Genomic DNA, 22,049 nt, shown 5'->3' on the forward strand with positions numbered 1-22,049 from the left:
AGGAAGCCTGCTGTAGACCAGGTGTTGTTGCACCTCTGGAAAACAAATATCAAGTACGTGCTCCTTTAGAATTAAGTTGTGTAGCCCTGAATAATCATCAACCTTGCTGCCTCTCACCCAGGCCTTCAGTGCCTTGCTGGCATAATCCAAGAAATCCAAACGTTTGTGATGAGATATTGTGGCTGCCACTGAATCTGAGCCTATACGTCATAGGGGTCAGTCCAAGCTTACTCACTAGGATAGCCTTTATAGCAGTGTAGCATGTCTGGCCCTGTACCTATACTGTAAGGAGTGTGCCCCTTCCACTATGGGCATATACCCCAATAGACTACCACCACAGAACTGCTCCGGGACTTTGTGCACTCTTAGAGCCACTTCATAGACTGCAAACCTTTTGTCTGTGTCATCCCCCACCACAGAACTGGGCTCCAAATCCTTGGGTATCCCGACTCTGTACTCACCAGTGGACAATGCACGTATGCTGCCACCATTGCTGTTGCTGGACGCCCCTTGTTAGGGCTCTAATGTTCAGCTCTTTGAGCTCATGGGTTAGTTTTCTCTCCTCCATGACCAGCCTCCTTTCTTCTCGAGCCTGCTCCAACTTGGCAACAACTAGCTTTAATTTCTTTTCCTCCCTCCTGTCTGCCAACTCCTCTGGGGGCAGTTTCGTGAAGGAGACACTGCTACCTAGTCTGGGAACTACTACTGTTCCTTGCAAGTTGGTGGTCTCTTCCACAAGCAACCCCAAATCCACATGGAATCCAGATTTAAGCCATCCTCCTCCTCCGGGATTTCCTGCTCCTCCTTCCCTGGGGTGTCACCCCTTGCTATTGGGTCTCTGCCCAGGCTCTCAAGGCTTTTTGCAGCTCTACCTTCCTGGTAAAACCCCTTGTAGACACTTGAAACTCCTTACAGAAATCCTTCAGCTGTTGCACAGTGTAAGACTTTAACCTGGCCAGCTCAAAACAAATTACTGTAGATGGAGATGGAGATGCTTCTTTTCCAGAGTAAGACATTGTTTTAGCAGAAAAATCAAAAGGTCAATTAGGGAGAATTGAAAAAGGCTTGAATTGGTCCTAAGTATCGAGTTGTGGTGAACTCTGAATTACTACATGGTGTTGCACAAACAAGTCCTATCCTCACCGCGGATCCTCAGTGTTAAAAATTGGATCTCAAATTGGCAGAGATACGCACCTTGTCCAAGTAAGGACCGCAATCCTAGTCCGGGTAAGCTAGATACTCTCTAAAAGATAACCTGTGCTCACCCTCTGATAGCTTGGCACAGAGCAGTCCGGCTTATCTAAAGAGGTATTTGTGCAACACACACACAAGGTAACACAATGGAAACACCACATAAATACTCCACACAAGTTTAGAAAAATAGAGCATGTTTATGAGAAAATCACGACTAAAACAACAAAAATCCAATAAGTAGAAACCGAGTTATGATTTTTTTTAATAATAAACCAAAAAAGGTGCTTAGAAGTCAGTAGCACTATGGGGTTGCTTAAGGTCGTGCTAGACTGGTGTAAATCCAAAGGTCAAGCTGCCCGCAATGAATGCTAGGCCAGCTCCTGGACTCAGGCAGGTCTTGCTGACGAAGTGCCTTGGATGGAGCAAGTGTTGACGTCGAAGACTTGATGCAACGAGTCTCCGCATCATTCTCGATCCCGTGAATGGAGGCAAAATGTTGGTACCGATCCGTGCAGTCGATGATGGCTTTGACGTCAAACCCCTTTATGATGCATGTGCTGGTTCAATGTCGAGCCGCACTGTCCGTCAGCGTCGAGCCGTGCAGTCCGTCGAGGCGATGTTGTTAATCAGCTCATGCGTTGGTGGCGAAGAGCAATGCGTCTGTTCTGATGGCGCAACGTCATCACTGCGTCGATTGTGATGGTTCTGGATGGCAGAAATCACCTTTTAAAAACACAAGACGTGATTGACACCACTGTTACAGAGTTGAAGGAGGTCTTTGATGGCCCTGGGACTTCAGAATAGAGGGCAAGCCAGCAAGCCCTTGGAGTTACTTTGAGTTCAAGGGAAATGGGTCCAGTCCTTGCCCTCAGTAGGGCAGAGATTAGCAGGCAGCAGAGCAGCTCACCAAAACAGAAAGCAGTTGCTTCAGAGCATTAGTCAAGCAGAGGGGTAATCCTTGTGGCACAGCAGTTTTTACTCCTGTCAGAGTTCTTCATAGATCCAGTTGTGTACTGCCTTGGTAGGATCAGAGCCTCAGTACTTGTACCTAAATGTGCCTTAAAAGAGGGGGTAACTTAAAAGCAATCCTTTGAAGTGCACAGGTCCCCTTTCATCCCAGCCCTGTCTGCCAGGCGATCTGTGGGGGATAGTCAGCCCTTTGTGTTGGACAGAATGTAGATGAATGTAAATGATTTCTCTGCACACCCACCCTTCCTGTGTTTGTCTGTCTAGAGGGAATGCTCTACGTGTAGCTGTCATCCAGACCAGGCATGCATTGGCGGCAAGCTGCAGGCACACAGAGCAAAGTTAAGGGTAGAGAAAGGTCCACTTTCTAAAATTGGCATTTTTAAAATAGTAATGTCAAATCCAACTTTACCACTGAGTAGGATTTATCATTACCGTAGCAGGACATGTAAAACTTAATAGTACATATCCTACCTTTTAGTTACACAGCACCCTGTCCATTTGGCTACCTAGGGCCTACCTTAGATGTGACCTATTTGGATTAAAAGGGGAGTTCAAGGCTTTGCAAGTGGTTTTAAATGCCCAGGTAAAGTGACAGTAAAATGCACACATAGACCCTGCAGTGGCAGGCCTGAGACAGGTTTAAAATGATACTCGAGTGGGTAGCACAACCAGAGCCACTAGTAGCATTTAGATTGCTGGCCCTGGGTATATGGTATACCATTTTACAAGGGACTTACAGGTAAACTAAATATGCTAATCTGGTATATACCAATGTCACCATATTTTAGGGGAGAAGTACATGCACTTTAGTGCTGGTCAGTCTTGGTAAAGTGCTCAGTACCCTGAGGCCAACAAAAATAATTCAGTTAAAAGAGGTGGTAAGCAGGCAAAAAGTTGGAAGAAGAGAACCCTAAGGATGCAGATCTAACAGCCACTCACAGTGTTAGGCCAAAAGGCAGGCTTCAAAGGTGAAACTGCCTTTGAAGGGCCACTTGTGAAAATATTCCTCAGCAGGAGCCCTTTTGTCCCTGCAGACAATTAGGAGACATAGACATTGAAGGGAAACGTGTGCCCTAACCGAGTTTCAAGTGGGAATGTAGCCCACTGGTAACCACATCTCTAGGGGGGGCTACCCTGCTCCCGATCATCGAGGAAGGGGGCAAGAATGGGGCACTCTGGGATAGCCAGATTCCACACATTCCAGGAACTTCATCACTAGAGAAGAGGGGACCCAGTAGCCCATTGGCTAGAACCACATGGTCCACTCTGGGCACTTTCCTGGGATAAGTAGAGCACCCCTGGCACCCTGCTCCTTCGTTCACTCTGGAGAAGAAGAAAGGACTGAAGGAGAACTGCCCTGCTGTCTTTAGTTCGCAACATCGTAAAGGCTTTTGGGCTAGTGAGATTAGGACTGTAACTGCGACTCTTGACCTTGGGAAAAGTTGATTTCCTGCCTTCAGCAACTGCAGCGACTCCAAGAATCAATCGGCTGATCACCCTGAAACCAGCCCCAGGGACGCAAGAGCTGAAAGTGCTCAAATCGACTAAGCGGTAGCCACCGCATTTGCCGTGCTGCTGCCAGTTACCAGACACACCGAGAGACAGATTTAAGATAGCCAAAAGTTGCACCAGTGTCTGCGGGACCTGTGAGTGCTATTTGTGACTGGTTTTGTGACACCCAAGGGACACCAGCCCCCACCAAGGATATTCGCTGTGCTGGGAGACGAGTGCCAGCTGCTGCTGATCTTCTACTGTTGCAAAGAGGACGTTGTGGGACCCAAAGTTCGATGGTCAAAACCACCTCAGCCCACCCATGGACTGAGGGATCAACCCCACTTCACCCCCATCGACCGCCCAGCATCAGGAGCATCCTCTGCCTGCATCCCTCAGCATCAGAACTACTCCATTGAAGTCTATTGTGGTTATCCTGTAAATTTGAGAACTTACTCCAAAAACTCTCTGGTGGCCAAGTTAACTGTCCAAGTATCCATACTAGACTCCTAGACCTCTGCCCTGTCGGAATTGGTCACCCAACCCAGGTCAGAGTACCGAACTAACTGTTTTAAACTTTTCCAAAGTTTGCAAAGTTTTTGTTTACCAGTGCTTGTTTGGTGTTGCATTTAAAAGTATGTTTTCTTTTAAAATCTGAATCAGCACACACAGATCTCGCATTACTTTTTTCTTTGTATATGTGCATTTCTCTGTTCAAAAGTGTGTGTTACTGAGGACTTAAAGAACCATTATATTGTATTATATGCATAACATGTATATATGTCATTGCATACATAACATGTAAGGTTTGTGTTCAATTATTAAAATGCATAGCTATCACAAGATATAAACATGGTTTTACAGCGGGTATATATAAATGTTTAACTGTTAATTACACATAACATTGACATATGAATAAATGTTATACAGAACTAAAATATGAAGGCCTCAGCCTGTAAATAGTAGTATACGCATGTACATATGGGTGCTTATAAAGTATGATCACCTTCAATAGAACATACAAATTGCATAAGTATATTATGTTAATGTGTCTGTGTATAGATTTTGTCTATATATTATAATGGGTATGCATTTTGTTTCTTTACTCACTGGAGGAAAAAATCTTATTATTTTAAATATATTTATAATTCATTCTTATTGTGTAGAAGTAGGTCACTGTATAAATAACTTATAAGTTAATCAGTGTATATATGTTAAGTTTATTTCTAGATGATGAAACCTTTCTGTCACAATGTGTAGCTATGAATATATGTTAACATCTCTCAGTCAGGGCCGGACTGGGAACTGAAAGCAGCCCTGGCAAATTTTTCCAGACCAGCCCCATCCGGCCCGTAGCGAGCATAGCGAGTGAGCCCGACCGCTACTTGGGAGGTTTGGAAAAAGACAGTCTAAAATGGTGAATTTTAGAGCACATTTTTCTTTACATATTCAATTGTATCAACTTTCAAAGCACAGTACCCATAGACCTTCTTTCAGAGAGCACCAAAAATGAACACAAGTAGTAAATCAGAGAGAACAAAGTAAAAGTGAGACCAACCCTTGCATGGTGTGAAACCCCGAAACTGGTCCTAGGATGCTTGTTTCCAGTCCAGGGAGGACCTGGCTTGGCAGTTCAGGCTGGACTGTTCCCATGGGGCGCAGGGTCAAGACTGATTTGCATATGGCTGGGTCCAAACTGGAATGGCATGGTGAGCACAAAAACGATGGATTTAGGCCCAGATCTCTGTACTGGAGTGAATGTATGACATTGTCCTGCATTCTGTCCATCAATTGTTCTTTTTGCAGACGTGCACCCTGGACATCCCATGACCTAAGCATTCCCAGTTCACTCCTCTATTCAAAACATATCCTCAAGATTTCAGGCTAGGCACAAGAGACCTTAACGGTCAGGTTGGTTAAACCCCTAGTTCATGCCCCTAACTTCAAGATAATAACCTGCCCCTTCTCAGAAGGGCACTGCTAGATTCTGTAATGAACTACTTGAGGCTATTGTTAATGACTGACTTTAATTTTTAAAAAAAGTCAGTCTTGAGTCCAGGAAAAGGATATGAGGCACTCGAAATGGTAGTCAGTTATATATGTCAGGTATGACATCATAGGGTACGTAAATCAATTACACAGACACCTCTTGACACAGGAGGAATATGAAATTAAAACAGCTTCAAAAAACATGCTGCAAATGATTGGCTCTTGTACATCTTGGTTTAGCTGATGGTTACTTGCTTCTTCGAACTGATTCAATAGCATGTCTGACCAGATTGTCTCTCTGATCAGCAGAGTAATTAGGTTTAAGTGAGATCCCATGGTATTGGTAGGTGTGATTGCAAAGGGACTTATTAGAAATTAGGAACGTGGTACTAAAAAGGACATTACAAGATTCCTGAAGAGTCTTTCAATGTCTACAGAAAATATTATTTGTGCCAAGACTTTTTAAATACAAAGTTATGGTAATTATTCTCCGTAAAAATGTCGGCAAATTTGCCTAGAGAACAAATTAGTAGTGTCCAAGACTATAAAACCGCTGGCAAAGTTGTGCAAAGGTGCCAGACTGTGCAACTTCACCAAGTTGTGAAGTTTGTCACCACTGCAAAACATTGCCTGCTGGCAAAATGTAACGTGCTGAAGGATACAAGCCTTTATGCTGGGAAGATGCTGTGTGTCAGGTTCCCGAAATTTAGACCTACAGAGAATACATAATGTCCCTAAGTCCTTATATGGGGTATCGATTAACTGATATACCCGGTTATACCCGGCGAAGGAACACCGGAAAACAGTCAGTCTTGAGTCCAGGAAAAGGAAGGGAGGCACTCAAAATGATAGTCAGGTATATATGTCAGGAATGACATCATAGGGTACGTAATGAATTAGAACACATCTCTTGACACAGGAGGAATATGAAATTAAAACTGAGCTTTAAAAAACCCACGTCAGGCGATGCAATACTATAGGTCACAACTGACGCCGCACTTAAAGAATTCATGAAGGAAGCATACAGGGGAGTAACATTCACTGCCAAATATGCAGCAGCAAAAGTTATGGAGAGGAGAGAGATCCAGTAAAACACTAGCCATGGTGATGACGAGGCCATGGGCTTCCAATGAAGTAATTATGCTGGAGAGATATTGCTCCCAGCACTCATAACATGTGACGAAATACACACTGCAGTGAAAGGGAACGAAATCAGGCACAGTCTCTGGCAGCAAGGAGTTTTATTAAGAACACATGGCTGTTCCGGGCCCGCAACTTTTACTTCTAAATGAGAAACCTGTTTCGAAGGTACCTCTCCCACCATCACTGAAGAGGAACTGGCCCTGCTTAAAAAGCATGAGTCACCATCGGCCCCAACGCCCACGTCACTCACGGTCCGACGGTCGGACTGAAAAACGGCCCCCCCCCCCCCCCCCCGCCACAAAATCGGCCCCCTGTCGGAAAACCGGCCCCCACCCCTTCCAGCCTACCGGGGGATTGCCCTGTGCCCAAAAGCACCAGTCCGGCCCTGCTCTCTCTCTCTCTCTATATATATATATATATATATATATATATATATATATATATATATATATATATATATATATATATCTTATGTGTGGGTATGTTTCTTAATATTTATCTATTTTCCACCTACAGCGGAAGAAAAAAAAAAACCTTTACAACTCTCCCTCTATCTCCACTCTCGGACTCATCCCAAACCTCTCCTACTACTGTTGACTCTCAAAAAACACTTTCAAACTCTTCCCTCTTTCATTTCTCCTTTATCCTATTCATCCAATCAACAGGTGCACATGTCCACCACTCCCAGTAACAATGTACATGTTCCCTCTACTAATCCGACTAAACCAGTCTATTCCTTCACAATTATACACACAAAGCATGAAATCTCAACAAGCAGTTACTTAACATAATGCTCACTTCTAATCCCCAAGAAGAAGAAATGTCTTTACTAATCCTCTAACCAAACCACTCTAATTTTGGATTGCGGAGTGGCGTGCTACTCATCAAAAAGCGATTCAGCGCCTCAAAATGGGTAGTAAGCACTATATAAATACAATTGCAATAAATCAGCATGTGGGGGCCCGTGCCACAGCAGCACCTATTGGGATCTTGCGTCCTACCCAGAGACCTAGTGCCTTGGGTTAATACTCTCGCTAGTGGTGGTTCACTAGCATTATGAGGTGCTTCCCTCGTTCAAACATGATTCCAGGAGTGTCTGTCAGGGAACCAGATCAAACCAGCCTAAGCATTCTATCCTCGAGGCTGCGTCACACGATCACATTCACCCTTCAACCACCCTCTGTCTTTCAGAATGGAAAACAAATAAAGCCCCATTCCTGCATCAAGCTATGTCAATAAAGTGCTGATATGCAACTAAAGGGTTGTATATGTAGGTATTTGTTTTATTTGGTGTGCTAAATGATGTCTTTTTGAACTCTCAGTAGAAATTGTAATGTATTCTTTGTTTGTTGTCTGAATTCTCTTCAGTGTTATACTTTTAATGGTTTCCCGTTTTCTTTTCAGACAGTATTATGCATACCTGACTGATACACAATGCAAGAGGGTAGGAACTCAGTGCTGGGTGTTTGGGTAAGTTCTTTTTTTCAATATTTGTGCAACTAGAGGCGATGGATGGGTTTGAAAAAGAACAGATCATGCCAGCATTTGCGAAGCCATTAGGTCTGACGTTCTTTGTCAGCCTTTTGTCTTTACCAATGCTTGTTTTGTCACAGTATTTGTAGTACTTTGTTGTTGTGGATCTGCATCTCCCCACAACGTAAATAAATAATTTACCATATAGCTAAGAGCAAACATTTATTTTGATTGCAAAAAGCACACATTTTCATAGTAGCTTGTGGCCCTGAAGGGAACTTCCTTGTGTGCGGATGTGCTCCTTGTTAAAGAGCAGAAGCCAACACTCACAGTGAAATCTGTCAATGGCTGAGTTGGGCTTGCCCATTGCTCTATGATATATGCTCCTGTGAGTGGGAAAATATGTAAATAACACAAAGAGGCTGTATGTAAGTATGTTATATATACTAATTTAGTGAAATCAAAAAGTCTTGGCTAATGCCAGACCGAAAAATGCACTTCCATTTACAGTTTATATTAGGGTTTCAAACTAGAAAACAGGACCTTTGGGAAGACCTGAGCATTGAATAGGGCAAAAAGGATCAATAGTCTAAATTAATTAAAAGAAATGTGTCGAATTGTATGTTTGCACTATAGAAAAGCATCTGATTATAGCAAAGTGAGTGACGGGTACAGGTTTTTGAGCTTTGTTTGTGTATGAGGGTTTGGTGTCAAGCCATAATGTACCTATACAAGAACATTTTCATGAGATGTATGGATGTTTCCAAAGGTTCTAAAGTATTACTAAGTTCCCAGTAATTCAACAATTAATATTTGGCTCTTACATATGATGTTTTCGCCGCAGGATCCACATTGCTAAAGACTTTCTCGGTGCACATTTACCATTTATGAACTCATCCCTGTGGTTTAGCACAAGCACATGAGTTAGTATTCAATGATTTAAGGTTGGGCGCATTTACAGTCGACAAGGATTATGCTTTGCAACTGATTTATCAGCACTTAGAAATGAGACCACAGGGCTCATGGGGTGACAATGTAGTTCGTCCTCCAAACTCTAAATCAGGCCCGTAATTTTTAGCCTCTAGTTCCAAATTACTTTACATTTACAGTAGGTTTTAAAATCTTCAATTTTGTTTCTATATTTATGTACACTTTATTGAGTTGTTAATAATATTTAATTTCCCAAGCGGTTGCGGACCCGATGAGTAGGCTTCGCAATTGCAGGTTAAGAACCTATGCTCTATCTAACTGCAGATTCCTCACTGCCCTCCCACCTCCTCGCTCTGCGGAATGGACTCTTTTCCACCTAAAGAGGTCTCAAATTAAAGACCTGCACACTACCTCAAACAATCAGTTGTTTGGGCTTCGCGTCCGAGAGCAAGACCGTGTCCAGAAAGAAACTGACATCAGTGCGCTTGGGTGACACCATTATGTGGTTCCAGCCGTCATTTCTGGAATGGAACAGAGTTGACAGGAAGCTGTATGACGCCACCTACAAACGCGTGGGGGCTATGCTGAAAAATTTCTGGATTTAGTCTGGGTTCAGCAGTCGCGGCCGGCATGACACACGGGTGGGGGATTAAATAAAAAAAAAACAATTAACTTACCTTTGCCTCCCGTCCCGCGTTATGTCTCGTCTCCTCTCTCTGCGCCTTACAGGAAGCAGGCAGCCTCCCTCTCCTCCCCAAGGCCAATTACAACACTGCAGTGGCAGCGTTGTGATTGGCTGGGACGCCGACCCCAAAGGCATCTATAGGGGGCCTTTTTCTCTATGTAGGCTGCAGGTAAAGTTCAATAGAACAGTACAGAGTTACAGTGTTTTAAGAGTGCCAGGTTGGACATAGCAGCGATTGAAAATGTGACGCGAGATGTAACCCTGCTGGGCTGTCTCTGTCTGGTTTCAGGTCCTTGTTTTCTCTGCTTCCTTGCGCGAGAAGCGCTCGAGAACTGCCGTGACCAGCTGAAAACATATTTTCAGTCATCCACTTCCACATCCACTTTAGAAGCTTGTTTCAGTTACTGGATGGATTAATTGGTTGCGAGAGGTCATATTCTACTTTGCCCTACAAAGGTACCCGCAGGACACGCAGTGTCTACATGGTTCCTTCTCTATACATTATTTTAAAAGTGCTCCAATTGCCTGTGGAATAGAGGCAAGGGCTATCCAAGCCTCTGTTGTGCCTAGATTATAATATTGTAATGCAGTGTTCTTTGGCCTGCCCAAGGAATAGATCCAAAGACTGCAAATTATGCATAATGCAGCAGCTTGTCTCCTATTGGGGATCAGACTATTCTGCTTTGTGTTGCAAAGCTGGCCTTCATTGGCTCGTAATTGAAAAAAGGTGCCTGTTTAATGCCCTCTGCTTGTGCCATTGCACTGCATAAGCTTCTGATCTGTACTATATGCGACAGCTCTTCAAGGAGTACATGCCCCATCACACACTTCACTCGGTTTCTGCCAATCTTGTATGCGTTCCTTATCCGAGGAAAGAGAGACTTGATGGCCGATCTTTTAGTTACTTGACGGCTATGGCCTGGAACCAGCTTCCAATAAGCCTTCGCAGGACCACCTCCAATCTATCCTTCTCTGATGGATACTTCACCCTACAGATTCCATACTTGTTGAACAATACCAGGCGTCAGACTTTTGTTGTTTGGAGATGTCACTAAAGCCATTTATAGCAGCAACGTCCGGTCCCTTTTTTCTGCACTTCCAATACGGACCAGGAGCTCACTCTGGGAGAGTTTGTGTGAATTTGTTCTCACAAAATAAATATTCAGTTAGCAGTGTGTGGTGTTCTATTCTTATCTTATCTATTCTCTGTTCTACCTTGTTACCAAGGTTGTCTGTTCCATAGCAGAATGTTCCACTGTTAGGAATGTTGATGCTTGAATTTGAGATCAGTTGCTTTTATTGTCTGGAGGATGAGGTCTCTATGATTGGAGCTACATTAAAGCAACTTATTTCAAAGGATCTGCCTGCCATGTTTCTTCTTTGAGTGGTGCCCAACACCTCACAGTGCTAGTAAGATGTTTCCTCCGAAGCACTCACTCTTCAAGCCTTGTAGAGACTCAGAGGGACAAATGTCCATCTCCGACCCACACTCTATCTGCCTGTGGTACTTTGGTCGGACAGGTCTTCAAATCCTTTTAGTTCCTTCTCAGCATGAATCCCAAGGCAATTAAGGAATAGAAGAGCAAATTATTCATGGCGTGATGGCTGTTGTGATAGGGGAGGCCGATGCTGTTTACAGGCTTGCTTGAGATCACCTTCGTACTTACTCTTCTGGTAAAAAGAAGAAGCATAGTAAGCACAAGACACATTTCAAAGGTAAGTCTACTAGGCACCATCCAACTTTCCCAGGATCCTCATCCTCAGATCCAGAGTTAGTAGTGGAGCCTTCGGAGCAGCCACCCGGCCTCCTCAGGTGGCCATACTTGTTTATCCGGGCTTTCTAGCACCAGCATCTGTTCCAGCTGCCGGTGCTGCTTTAGAATCCCCCTTTAGCTGAACCAGTGCCACAGCATAAAATCGAGAACACTGTACAAAGAATATCAGAAGAAGAGGTGCACAGTCATGAAACCATATGGTCAGAGGATTCATGAACTCTTTGGCTTTAACTCTGATCCCTCACGGCATGCATGAGATGGAGGAAGAATCTGATCAGCTGACTGTATTTGCTAGCATCACCTCTGCCAGTGGTTCAGATACGTCCCCACAATTTGAAATAGAATTCCCTTTGGGGCCTCCACTCCCCGAAGTTGTGTCCTGCCACCTGGTGCATAATGCTTCAGAGATCAGGGGTCTCCAACCTTTTCTGTTTTAAGACCTACTTATGTTACATGAGTATCATCCTAAGCTATTAGCAACTAGTATTCATGCTGTAATAGTGACCATATTAAACAGAATTACATTAGTGGCCACCACATGCAAGATTGCCAGCAATGATCACCTCAGTCCATCAGGCAGGGTCGCCAGCAGTAATGCCAAAATAAACTGTATCAAGTAGGAATGCTGCTACATAGGTAACACATAACAGCCATAGCTGCAAAGGTTCTTGCACCAAGGTAATAATATTGGTAATAAGACTTCCCAGTGCAGCATGATTTATCACTCTTACATCTAATTTAAATATATTTTGGAAATTCAACCATTTTATCTCCAAATAGCAGCTTATGATTTCTGTTTATGCATACATTTTAGCCTTCAATGCATGCTTCGTAATTTGGTATTCATATATAAATTCAACCAAGCAAAAGCTTTTCATTGATAAGGCTGGATTGTTCGTGGGAGATCAACTTACAGATAGCAGGTCGACTTACCAGTAGCTTACGAGCTACTCATTAGAGAAGCTAGTTAGATTTCTCACTCCCCTCTGGATATCAAGACTGATGTCTTCAAGGAGGGCCTCCTGCTGTCATCCCAAAGCTCTGATCTCTTGCTCCATTTTAATGATGTGTAAATAGAACCATTTATGTTGGTGTGGGAGAAGTCTGCTTTAGCGCCTACAGTAAATAGACTGATAGTACTGCAATATCAGCCCAAAACTGGGGACTCCTCCCTGGCCTCGTTCTTAAGGCATCATGTTCTTGGAGTCAGGTGTCAGTGACTTTTCCTTTAACACCATCAGAGGAGGGGATCCAAACATCTGGAGACTTGAGGCAGGAACATTTTCTCAAGTATCGTATTAAAAACTTTGAACACCACTTATCTCTAAGAGATGGATACTAATGTTGTATGGGATATGGTCTAGCTTGTCCTCCTCCAGGTCCTTGACTATATTGAGACACATTTTCCAGAAGTCATCAAAGATGGCTACAATGCTATGTGCCATATTAAGTCCAGCCTCAACACTGTGGACTCAGTGGGCCACGCTATGGGGTCCTCTTGTAGCAGTCCGCTGTCATGCTTGGCTTAGCATGTCAAGGTTTTCCATTGATGAGTGAGGCGCTCTCATGGACGTACCCATTGATGGCGACCACTTATATGATGGTAAAGCAGACTCTGCTTTTGAGCGATTTAAGGCTAGTAATGCTACAGCCAGAAGCTTAGATCTCCAATGCCATCAATCACGGTATTGCAGAAAAGTATTTTTCCTTTGAGGCTTCTCTAGGGGGTTCAGCTTTTGCCACCCAAACACAGGTGCAACAACACCAAGCCCACAGTTTGGCATTATAGATGCAGGGCCAGAAGTAAAAGCCACGGGTACCTCCACCCAGCATTCTCCTCCTCCTCCCTTGCACCCCAAGAAAAGAAAGCCTATTTTTCTCCTGACAGCACACCAGTAGCTTGTGCGAGGCTGGGTGTCCTTCTACCATCCTGGAAGGCACTGGGTCTTTTAGATTATAGAAAATGGATATAGCCTACCTTTTCTACAGGCTCCTCCTTCCCTCCCCCTGTTTTCCCTCTGTCCAAAGATCATCTTTCTGTCTTGCAGCAAGAAGTGTCAACGCACCTTATGAAAGGAGTTGTGGATTAGTGCCCAAGTGGGAGATTGGGCAAGGATGCTGTTGGAGATACCTCCTTGTTCCCAAAAAGGATGGTGGTCAGCATTTGAATCTAGACCTCGGGGTTCTGAACAGACCTTAGAAAGGAGATTCTGAAAATGCTGACATTAGCTCAGATCTGGTTGACATATGAAGCAGGGGACTGGGTGGTGCCACTCGACTTGCAGGATGCGTACATCTACATCTTGGTCCTCTGGTTGCAATTGCAATACCTGTGTTCTATGGTGGGTTCACCTATTACCAATTCTTAGTGCTTGTCTTTGGTTTGACATCAGCACCTTTACGGGGTTGAAGGTGGAGTATGCAGCTCATCTCAGATGGTGAGGTATTGAGCTTTCCTGGACCTGAATGACTAGCTGCTCAATGCTGTAGCCTGAGCTGCTGATGCACCATCTGCAGTCAATGGCAACTCAGCTGTTCAAACTGGGTATATCAATCAGTAGGCCTAAATGTCATGTGGTGCCTTCCCAACATCTTCTGTTGATAGGGTCGGTTCTGGACACTACCATTCTTTGTGCCTTTCCTCCTCCAAGAATCCAAGACATCCAAAAGATGGTTCCATCCTTCCTGGAAGGTGCAAGATTTTCAGTCCCGATGGTGTTACACCTGCTAGGACAGTGGGTTTCCTGTATGCTCCTGGTCACTCATGCTTGCTTGTTGGCATATGAGGACTCTGCAGTTGTGCCTCCACAGGCAGTGTTCCCAACACGGGGGAGATCTGTTAGACACCTTTGTGGTCTCCTGGGATGCTGTGGTGTTCTGAGGTCTGATTTGGGAATGAGGTGAGCCTTCACCCAGGGATGCCCTTCCATCCTCCTCCAACCGTGGCAACGATATTGAGGTATGCCTCTACTTTAGGGTGGAAAGCACATCTGAAGGATCTGCAGATCAGGGGCCTCTGGTATTCGGAGGAGAAGGTATTTGACCCTGCTAGAACTCCAGGCGATTTGACTGATGCTCAAGGTCTTCTACCCATCCATCAAGATCGGTCTTTCCAGGTCTTTATGGTGAATAGGACTGTAGTGTGGTACATGAAGAAACAAGGCCGAGGAGGGACTCGCCTCCTATGTTTAGAGGCATTCAGGCTGTGGGTTTAGGAACACTAGCAAGGACTTTGGTTAAAAGGCAATCATCTGGTAATGTCTCTGAATTTCAGAGCTGATGGCTTGAGCTGTTTGAATCTTGTCTACAATGAGTGGTGCTTTTTGCCGAATGCACTATTGAAAATCTTCAACAAGAGAGACATTTCTCAGTTGGACTTGTTCGTCTCTTCGGAAAATGCTCAGTGCTAGCAGTTCTGCACCCTCCATTGAGAGGATTGTTGGGGGCATGTTTTAGTTCAGGTGTAACTTTCAGCTGCACCACACATTTCCCCCATACCCTTGAATCTTCAAGTACTGAAGAAGATTTGCCAAGACTGAGGCGTCATTTTTATTTCTCCAGATTGTCTGCGGAGTGTTTGCTATGCAGACCATCTGTGCTTCTCCCTGTGCCTCTACTCAGACTGCCGCCCAGATGTTCTCACCCAGTCGAGGTGAATAATTCTGCACCCCAAACTCCAAGGCCTCCACCTTTATTCCTGGAGATTGATCGGGACGTCTAAGCTCCTTTCATCTGTCCCCGAGGTAATGGACATCATCCTGTCAGCTTGTCACCCCTTCACATATTCTAGGAGATGGAACTAATTTGTTACATGGTGGCAAGATAACAATGTCGACCATCCATGAGCCTGACTTCTGTTTTCTTCCAGATTGCACACACCGTCTCAGAGACAGTGTGCTGGGGGCACTGTAAAAGAGAAATTGGCTGTGTTAGCATTCCTCTGACTCCCAGACCAACCTTCCTTGTTCAAGTCCTTTTTAGTGATGAGGTTCCTTAAAGGGTTAACTAATCTGTACACTCCAACTCCCTTTGTTATGCCCCATAAGACCTATATTGTTTTTTAAACAGTTGTGTTTGGGTCTCCGTTTGAACCCTTCACAATTGTGGTTGTTAACTATGAAGCCAGTTGTTTTGGTGGCTTTCACTTCGGCAAGACAGATCATGGAGCTATAGTCTGAGAGTGCCCACATACCATTTACAATCTTTTTCCTTAACAAACTGATGTTGTGAACCAAGGCTGCTTTCCTCCCAAAAGTGGTTGCTTTTTCCACCTGGGTCAGTCCATTAGCCTGCCATCCTTCTATCCCCGGCCTCATCCCACAAAGGAGGAGGAACTTATCCATCGCCAGGTAGGTAGGCAGTCAGTTGTATCGTGACCACACTAGAGACATCAGATTGAATGACCAACTCTTTGTCAGTTAGTGTGGCTATAGGAAAGGTGGTATAAAAGCTTACATTGTCCCACTGGATCATTATTTACATAAAGATGTGCTATGCACTTGTCAAAAATGAACCCATCTGAATAAATCCAAGCTCACTCCACCAGAGCCAAGTCCTTTTCTTCTGGGTGACGTGGTCATGTGGCAGCCTTTATATACTGTATCTTATCTAAGATGGAATTTCTAACATCCCCTTAGTAATATCTTGACATAAGCATATACATCTGTAGATGTACTAATGAGGCAAAAATAAATCAATACAGACTACATTGTTTTGGTTATGGTTGTTATTTGACCTTGAAAAAAGGCAAGTGTCCCAGACTGATGTCGCGCTGGGGATTTTTGACAGTCATTGACAGGAGGATTTGAAACATTTAGAGGTCAAAAGTATGTGGCCTATTTACAGTTCCTTAGGAAGATAAAGACCACCATGTTTTAGACATAGGAAGTTAAAGACAGCCATTTTCTAGTAACACCTATGACAAAATGGAGTCTCGACCTGCACAAAATGGATCCGCATTTGTGTTCAGGATCTTAAAACTAAAATAAAAAAGCATAAAAGGAAGTGAGGAAAATTAGATAAAATAATAAAATTATGGAGGGTAACAGTCATAAGATTTATGACATTCCTGGAATTTTTGAACTATCCTGTCATTTAATAATAGATAAATGTTTTTTTTTTAATGATCTTGCTTATCAAAACTTCATGACCTATTTATTACACATTTACAGAACAAAGGTGCATGCCTGAAACGTGCATTTCATGCAATAGCAATTAATCACTTGTTACATGTTCACTAACACGTCTTCAAACTGAAATGAAAAATGGTCTCTGCACTAGAAGACATTATCTTTACAACAGTGGGCATCTCCCCAACGGTCCTCCAACAAGCATTATTGCTTGGACTCGGAGGTGCATAAAGATGGGCACCTTGCTAGGACTGTGTTGCAAGACTTCCTTATCTAACCATACGACCTTCTACGGAGAAGGTACTGCTTGGGAATCTGTTCAACAATTGGTAACAATCTGTAGGTAGATGTACCCATCAGAATAAAAATGTACTTATCTTTGTTAATGATCTTTCTGATGAATACTCTGATCTACCTCCAGATTCCTCACCAATCGCACCATCCTCCCCTTTTGATGGATGGAAGTACAGGGATAGGAATAAGAAGCTGCCAAAAAAGAGTTTGGCATTGCACGCTATCTAATCAACGTCACTTCGTTTGATAGCCTCGAAGAATTGGAAGAAATATATGGAAACTAACGTCATTGCACCGGGGCTGGATCTATTTGACATTTTACGTGACGTTCCTAGCATCACTTCTGACATCAATATGAAGCCAGTGTCTCCTACTGGCATCAGAGAGCTTTGAAGTTTTCTGGATCTAGCTTGACACATGGGATTATTCAACAGGTGAGTAATTTGCAGGTAGACTGAGCATCCAATAGAAAAATCATTATTGAAGGTAAGTAACTTTTTTTGTGCATTGTAACTCCCTTCATATCTTCCTTAACTAAGTAATTTAAATGTCTATGCTTCTAGATCCAGGGCACACTTTTCTGGGTAACAGCGCTCTAGATAAGTGGCCAATCAGTAAGTTAAATGAAGAAGGCTAGTGACGTAGTTCGAGACTTAGAAGCGATGCAAGCAAGAGTCTTCAATCAAGAGGCACATTTTCTGACTGACCTGGACAGTCCTATGGCACAGTTTCTAGACGAGGTTCTGTGGTTTCAACATCCTTTCAAGGCTGTAGTCCGTTACACTAGCAGCTGTCAACTAGCCAAAAACAAACTTTTTGAGGTAGAGGAAAGTCAAAAAGACAGAACTCTAAAAGTGCCCCAACAGCTACCAACTGACTATGAACTGAGTTACTAATTCTGCCTTCAAAATAGCCAACTCACATAGGAGGCAGAATAAATGACTACCAAAACAGTGGAAGGCCCTTCTAGCAGACAAATGGGTGATAAACCAACTGAAACATAGTTACTGTATAGTTTCAAGAAATTTCCTCCAAAACGGAAACCAGACAGGCACAATTATAAACAAAAGCACATTCAGGTACTGCAGGAAGGAGGTAGGTAAACTGCAACTAAAGTAGGCACTGGAACAAGTACCTCTTCAATAAAAAATAAAAAAATACGCCGGAGTGTATTTGGTTTACTTTATGATTCCAAAACAGGATTTGACTTTAAGAACAATTCTGGATCTGCAATTCATATTTTTAAAAAGTAATGATACAAAGATTCTATATGAAAACTCTCCACTCAGTAATTCCTTTGTTCCAGAAAGAGGATTTTCTCTCATCAGTGAACCTAAAACGTGAATATTTTCACAGAAGTGTGCATTCATCCCAGGAACAATTTGATAAGCACGATAGCCTTACTCAGTTAAAAGTTCTTACTCTTGCCATAAAACCTTTACGAAAATGTTTGTCTGACAGTAGTAGCTGTACATTTAAGACGGTCAGCCATACATGTGTACTTTTACTTCGATGATTGGATGGTGAAGAAGAGTTCGGTTTTGGAAAGCCAATACCGTATTCAAGTAGCTGCACTGTTTTAACAAATCGTAGGCTTCACATTCCACATGAAAATATCCTCTCCCAGTCCTCAAAAACAAAACAATGTTCCTGGGAGTGTATTTGAATACAGAGAAGTCACTGGTCACAACAACACTCAAGAGAGTAATGCCATTGCAGAATCAAATTTTCCTGTACCAAATGTCTCAATCTCTCACTTTGAGGATGGTAATAAAACTGCTAGCGATGATGGCTTCATGCATCCATTGAATACCAAATCACTTCTTCTTATTTGAGAATAGTTAGTAAATGGCCACAAGTGACAAGACACTGAGAAGTTGAAGTGGTTGTAATAAAGAAGGTGAAGAAATAGTTACAATGGTGGGCAGTCTGTTGAGGAGAGGGCATTTTAAAGACAGCCACCATCACAACTGATGCTTCACACCCAGGATGGAATATGCACCTAGAACATCTGCGAGGCAGTGTGACATATACAACAACTCAGAGTTGAAAAGTATGTATGTGGCAACGAAAGCCAAATCCACCACAAAGTGGTGCAGATTCTAAAAAGCAACACAACTACAATGGATTACTTGATCATACAGGAAGAGGTGTTATCATACCCTCTTCTGTCTAGTACAGAAGGTCTGGCAATAGGTGATTCCCAGGAACATCACAGTTGTGCTCAATATACCAGGAGATAAAATTTATATGCAGATATTTTAAGCAGACAGACAGGTACGCCAAACGAGTGGGAACTTAAAGAAACTATCGTCTTTAGCATATTCACAACATGTGGAGCTCCTGACATAGACATGTTTGCCTCAAAAGAAAATATGAAATGCCAACTATTTGCATCCTGACATTACCAAACACTCTCACAAGGGAATGCACTGTTTTTTTAATAACTTTTTTAATTGCAAAAGCATCAGTAAATCCACATTACAGAGGGTCAAATAAAGCAGTTGAGCACACATCAGGTGCCGCAGATTAAACAATGATCATACATATAAGAGAACTTCACGGAGCAGGAGGGTCATTCAGAGTGGCATTTCGGGTGTCGTACAGATTTCCCCTCTGTAGCTATTCCAGGGCCCCCAAACTAATGACCACTTTCGAGGGCATCCCCTCGCAAGGTATGCGGTTTTCTTCCTGAACATGCACCAATCCAAATTATTTTCCCACACCTCTAGAGTGGGAGGTTGCCCAGCCCCCCACAGTTGGGCTATATTCCGTTTAGCAATCATAAATCCCAAAGTAGCCCATCGCGTCTGAGAGGTATTCAAATCAGTAGGCTCCCAGATGTTAAGTAGGCACCTCCTCGCCTCCAGTGACGGGGAGATCCCAAGGATTTTGTGTATAGTATCATGTATGTTACTGGTGATTTGATCACACCCAAATAATGTGTAAGAAGGTACACACACGGCCACATTGCTGCTTCGATAGTCCTCTATCTGGGAGTCCCATATGTGCCAACTGAGGCCCGTGATGTAAATCCTGTGAAGGATTTTGAGTTGAACTAATTGCAGGCGGGCTGGAATTACAACTTCCCTGGGGGAGGACACAGCTGTCTGCCAATCTTCCTCATCCAGCTCTATTCCGTCCTGCGTCCATTTATCTCTTAACACCTCAAGAGGGTCAGGACTGTGATCAGTTTTTTTATAGATCAAGGAGATCGTTTTGTCAGGTAAATGTCCATCTAATATCCTATTCTCCAGGGGGGAAGGGAGTGACGAATCTGTCCATAGCGAAAATAGTCAGACTGTGCCAGTTTATATTCTGCCTGCATGTCCTCAAATGATTTGATTCTCCCCTTCTCCCAGATATCCTTAATCGTGGAGATCCCTATGAGGTCCCATTTGTCAAAGCCTTTCGTCTTCCAGGACGAGCCCAGCTGTTCCGAATCCCACAGCGGAGTGGCCATAGTCAGTTTATTCTTCCAGCCCAGGGAACCTGTGGCTGCATGCCAGACCTGGACCGGGTGTTTAGTCGGCCCCGTTAATACCAGTTTATTAGGTCGAGAGTATAGAGCTCTGTTATACCTACCCCGTGGGAGAAGCCATTTATCCATTGCATACCCAGGGTCATCAACCTGGCCATACGTGCCATGGTTGATCGCGGCCAGTTGAGATGCCCAATAATATCTCTTGATATCCGGGAGGGCTATACCTCCGTCATATCAGGAGAGTGTTAATTTATGTAAAGCAATGCGGGGTCTACCCTCCCACAACAAACTTCGCTGTAGACTCTCGACCTCACTAAAGTATCTAGATGGTTCCACATCCATAGTGTTTTTCAGGGTATAAAGAAACTGAGGGAGGGCCATCATTTTAAAGAGGGCTGCCCTGCCCAACAATGAAAGAGGTGGCTTCCTCCAATTGGAAACAGCACTCTTAAGTCTTTGGAGAGGGGGAAGAAGGTTACGAGCATACCGGAGCGAGGGGTCCAGTGAGACAAAAACTCCCAAATATTTGAATCCCTCCGCGCTAACCTGTATAAGACAGTCCCGTGGAGAGACAGGGGGGGTCTCCATTCAGTACAAACAACAAGGATTTCCCCCAGTTGATAGGGAATGCACTGTTGATTAATTGAAATGAGATATTAATTTTTTATCTGATTCCTCTAATGTCAATAATAATATAATAGTTCACAACATCAAAAGTGATGTTAATTCTAATTGCATCCAGGTGGGGACCGCAGACTTGGTTCTCGCACATAATGCATCTGATGCAAAACACTTTAATAAAGATACCTCTAAAAACTATTTATTTACAATCAGGAAAGAAGGGGTTACCTCTCGATTCCACGGAGTCTGAATATTGCAGCATAACTCCTAAAATATTAGAATTTAAAAATGTATGTTTGCCACAATATATAAATGTTTTAAGGAGACAAGCAGACATTCTGCAAGGCATTACAATGCCGCAAAATGGTTGAATTAAAGGGGTTGGTTCAAAATAAATCATGAAAACAAGCAAATCACGCATTAAGCTTTTGTTATATAGTAGCCCATATAATAGGTAAACTGTGTCCTACCTATGCTTCTAGGAGTTCACTTCTCAGCCATTGCCGTGTACATCAGACAAAGATATTTTTCATGCTAGTCGTCACAACCTTCTGGTGGGTGCTCAAAAAATTATACTGGCCGCACACATTACCACTTACTAAGTATAATTTAAATTGGACGCACATTTTCCACTGGTTGTAACCTCTTTACAAAGAGTAAATGATTTGCATGCATTATTTGCCAAGGAACCTTATGTGGTAATGCATAATGAGAAGACAGTGATGAGACTGCATCCAAGATTTATACCAAATGTTGTTTCTTATTTTCTTATCAATCAAATCATAGTTACTAGTGTTTTTCCAACAGTCTAGCATTGCGGCAGACACAGTTTAATATGCTTTAAATGTAAGAAAGGCAGCTACGTAGTGCAT

At 43.3% G+C, this 22,049-nt stretch overlaps 1 protein-coding gene across 1 annotated transcript in view; it reads left to right on the top strand.

Annotated features, from left to right (window-relative positions):
• Positions 1-22,049, top strand: part of PTDSS1 (phosphatidylserine synthase 1) — a 320,734-nt gene that overhangs the window by 202,351 nt on the left and 96,334 nt on the right. The window contains exon 9 of the mRNA XM_086966028.1: positions 8,191-8,256. Within this exon, the coding sequence (XP_086822154.1) occupies positions 8,191-8,256 (66 nt within the window). The remainder of the gene's footprint in view (positions 1-8,190; positions 8,257-22,049) is intronic.

Source organism: Lissotriton vulgaris, chromosome 4_1, assembly GCF_964263255.1.
Source record: "Lissotriton vulgaris chromosome 4_1, aLisVul1.2, whole genome shotgun sequence".
In the NCBI taxonomy this organism is placed as follows: Eukaryota; Metazoa; Chordata; class Amphibia; order Caudata; family Salamandridae; genus Lissotriton; species Lissotriton vulgaris.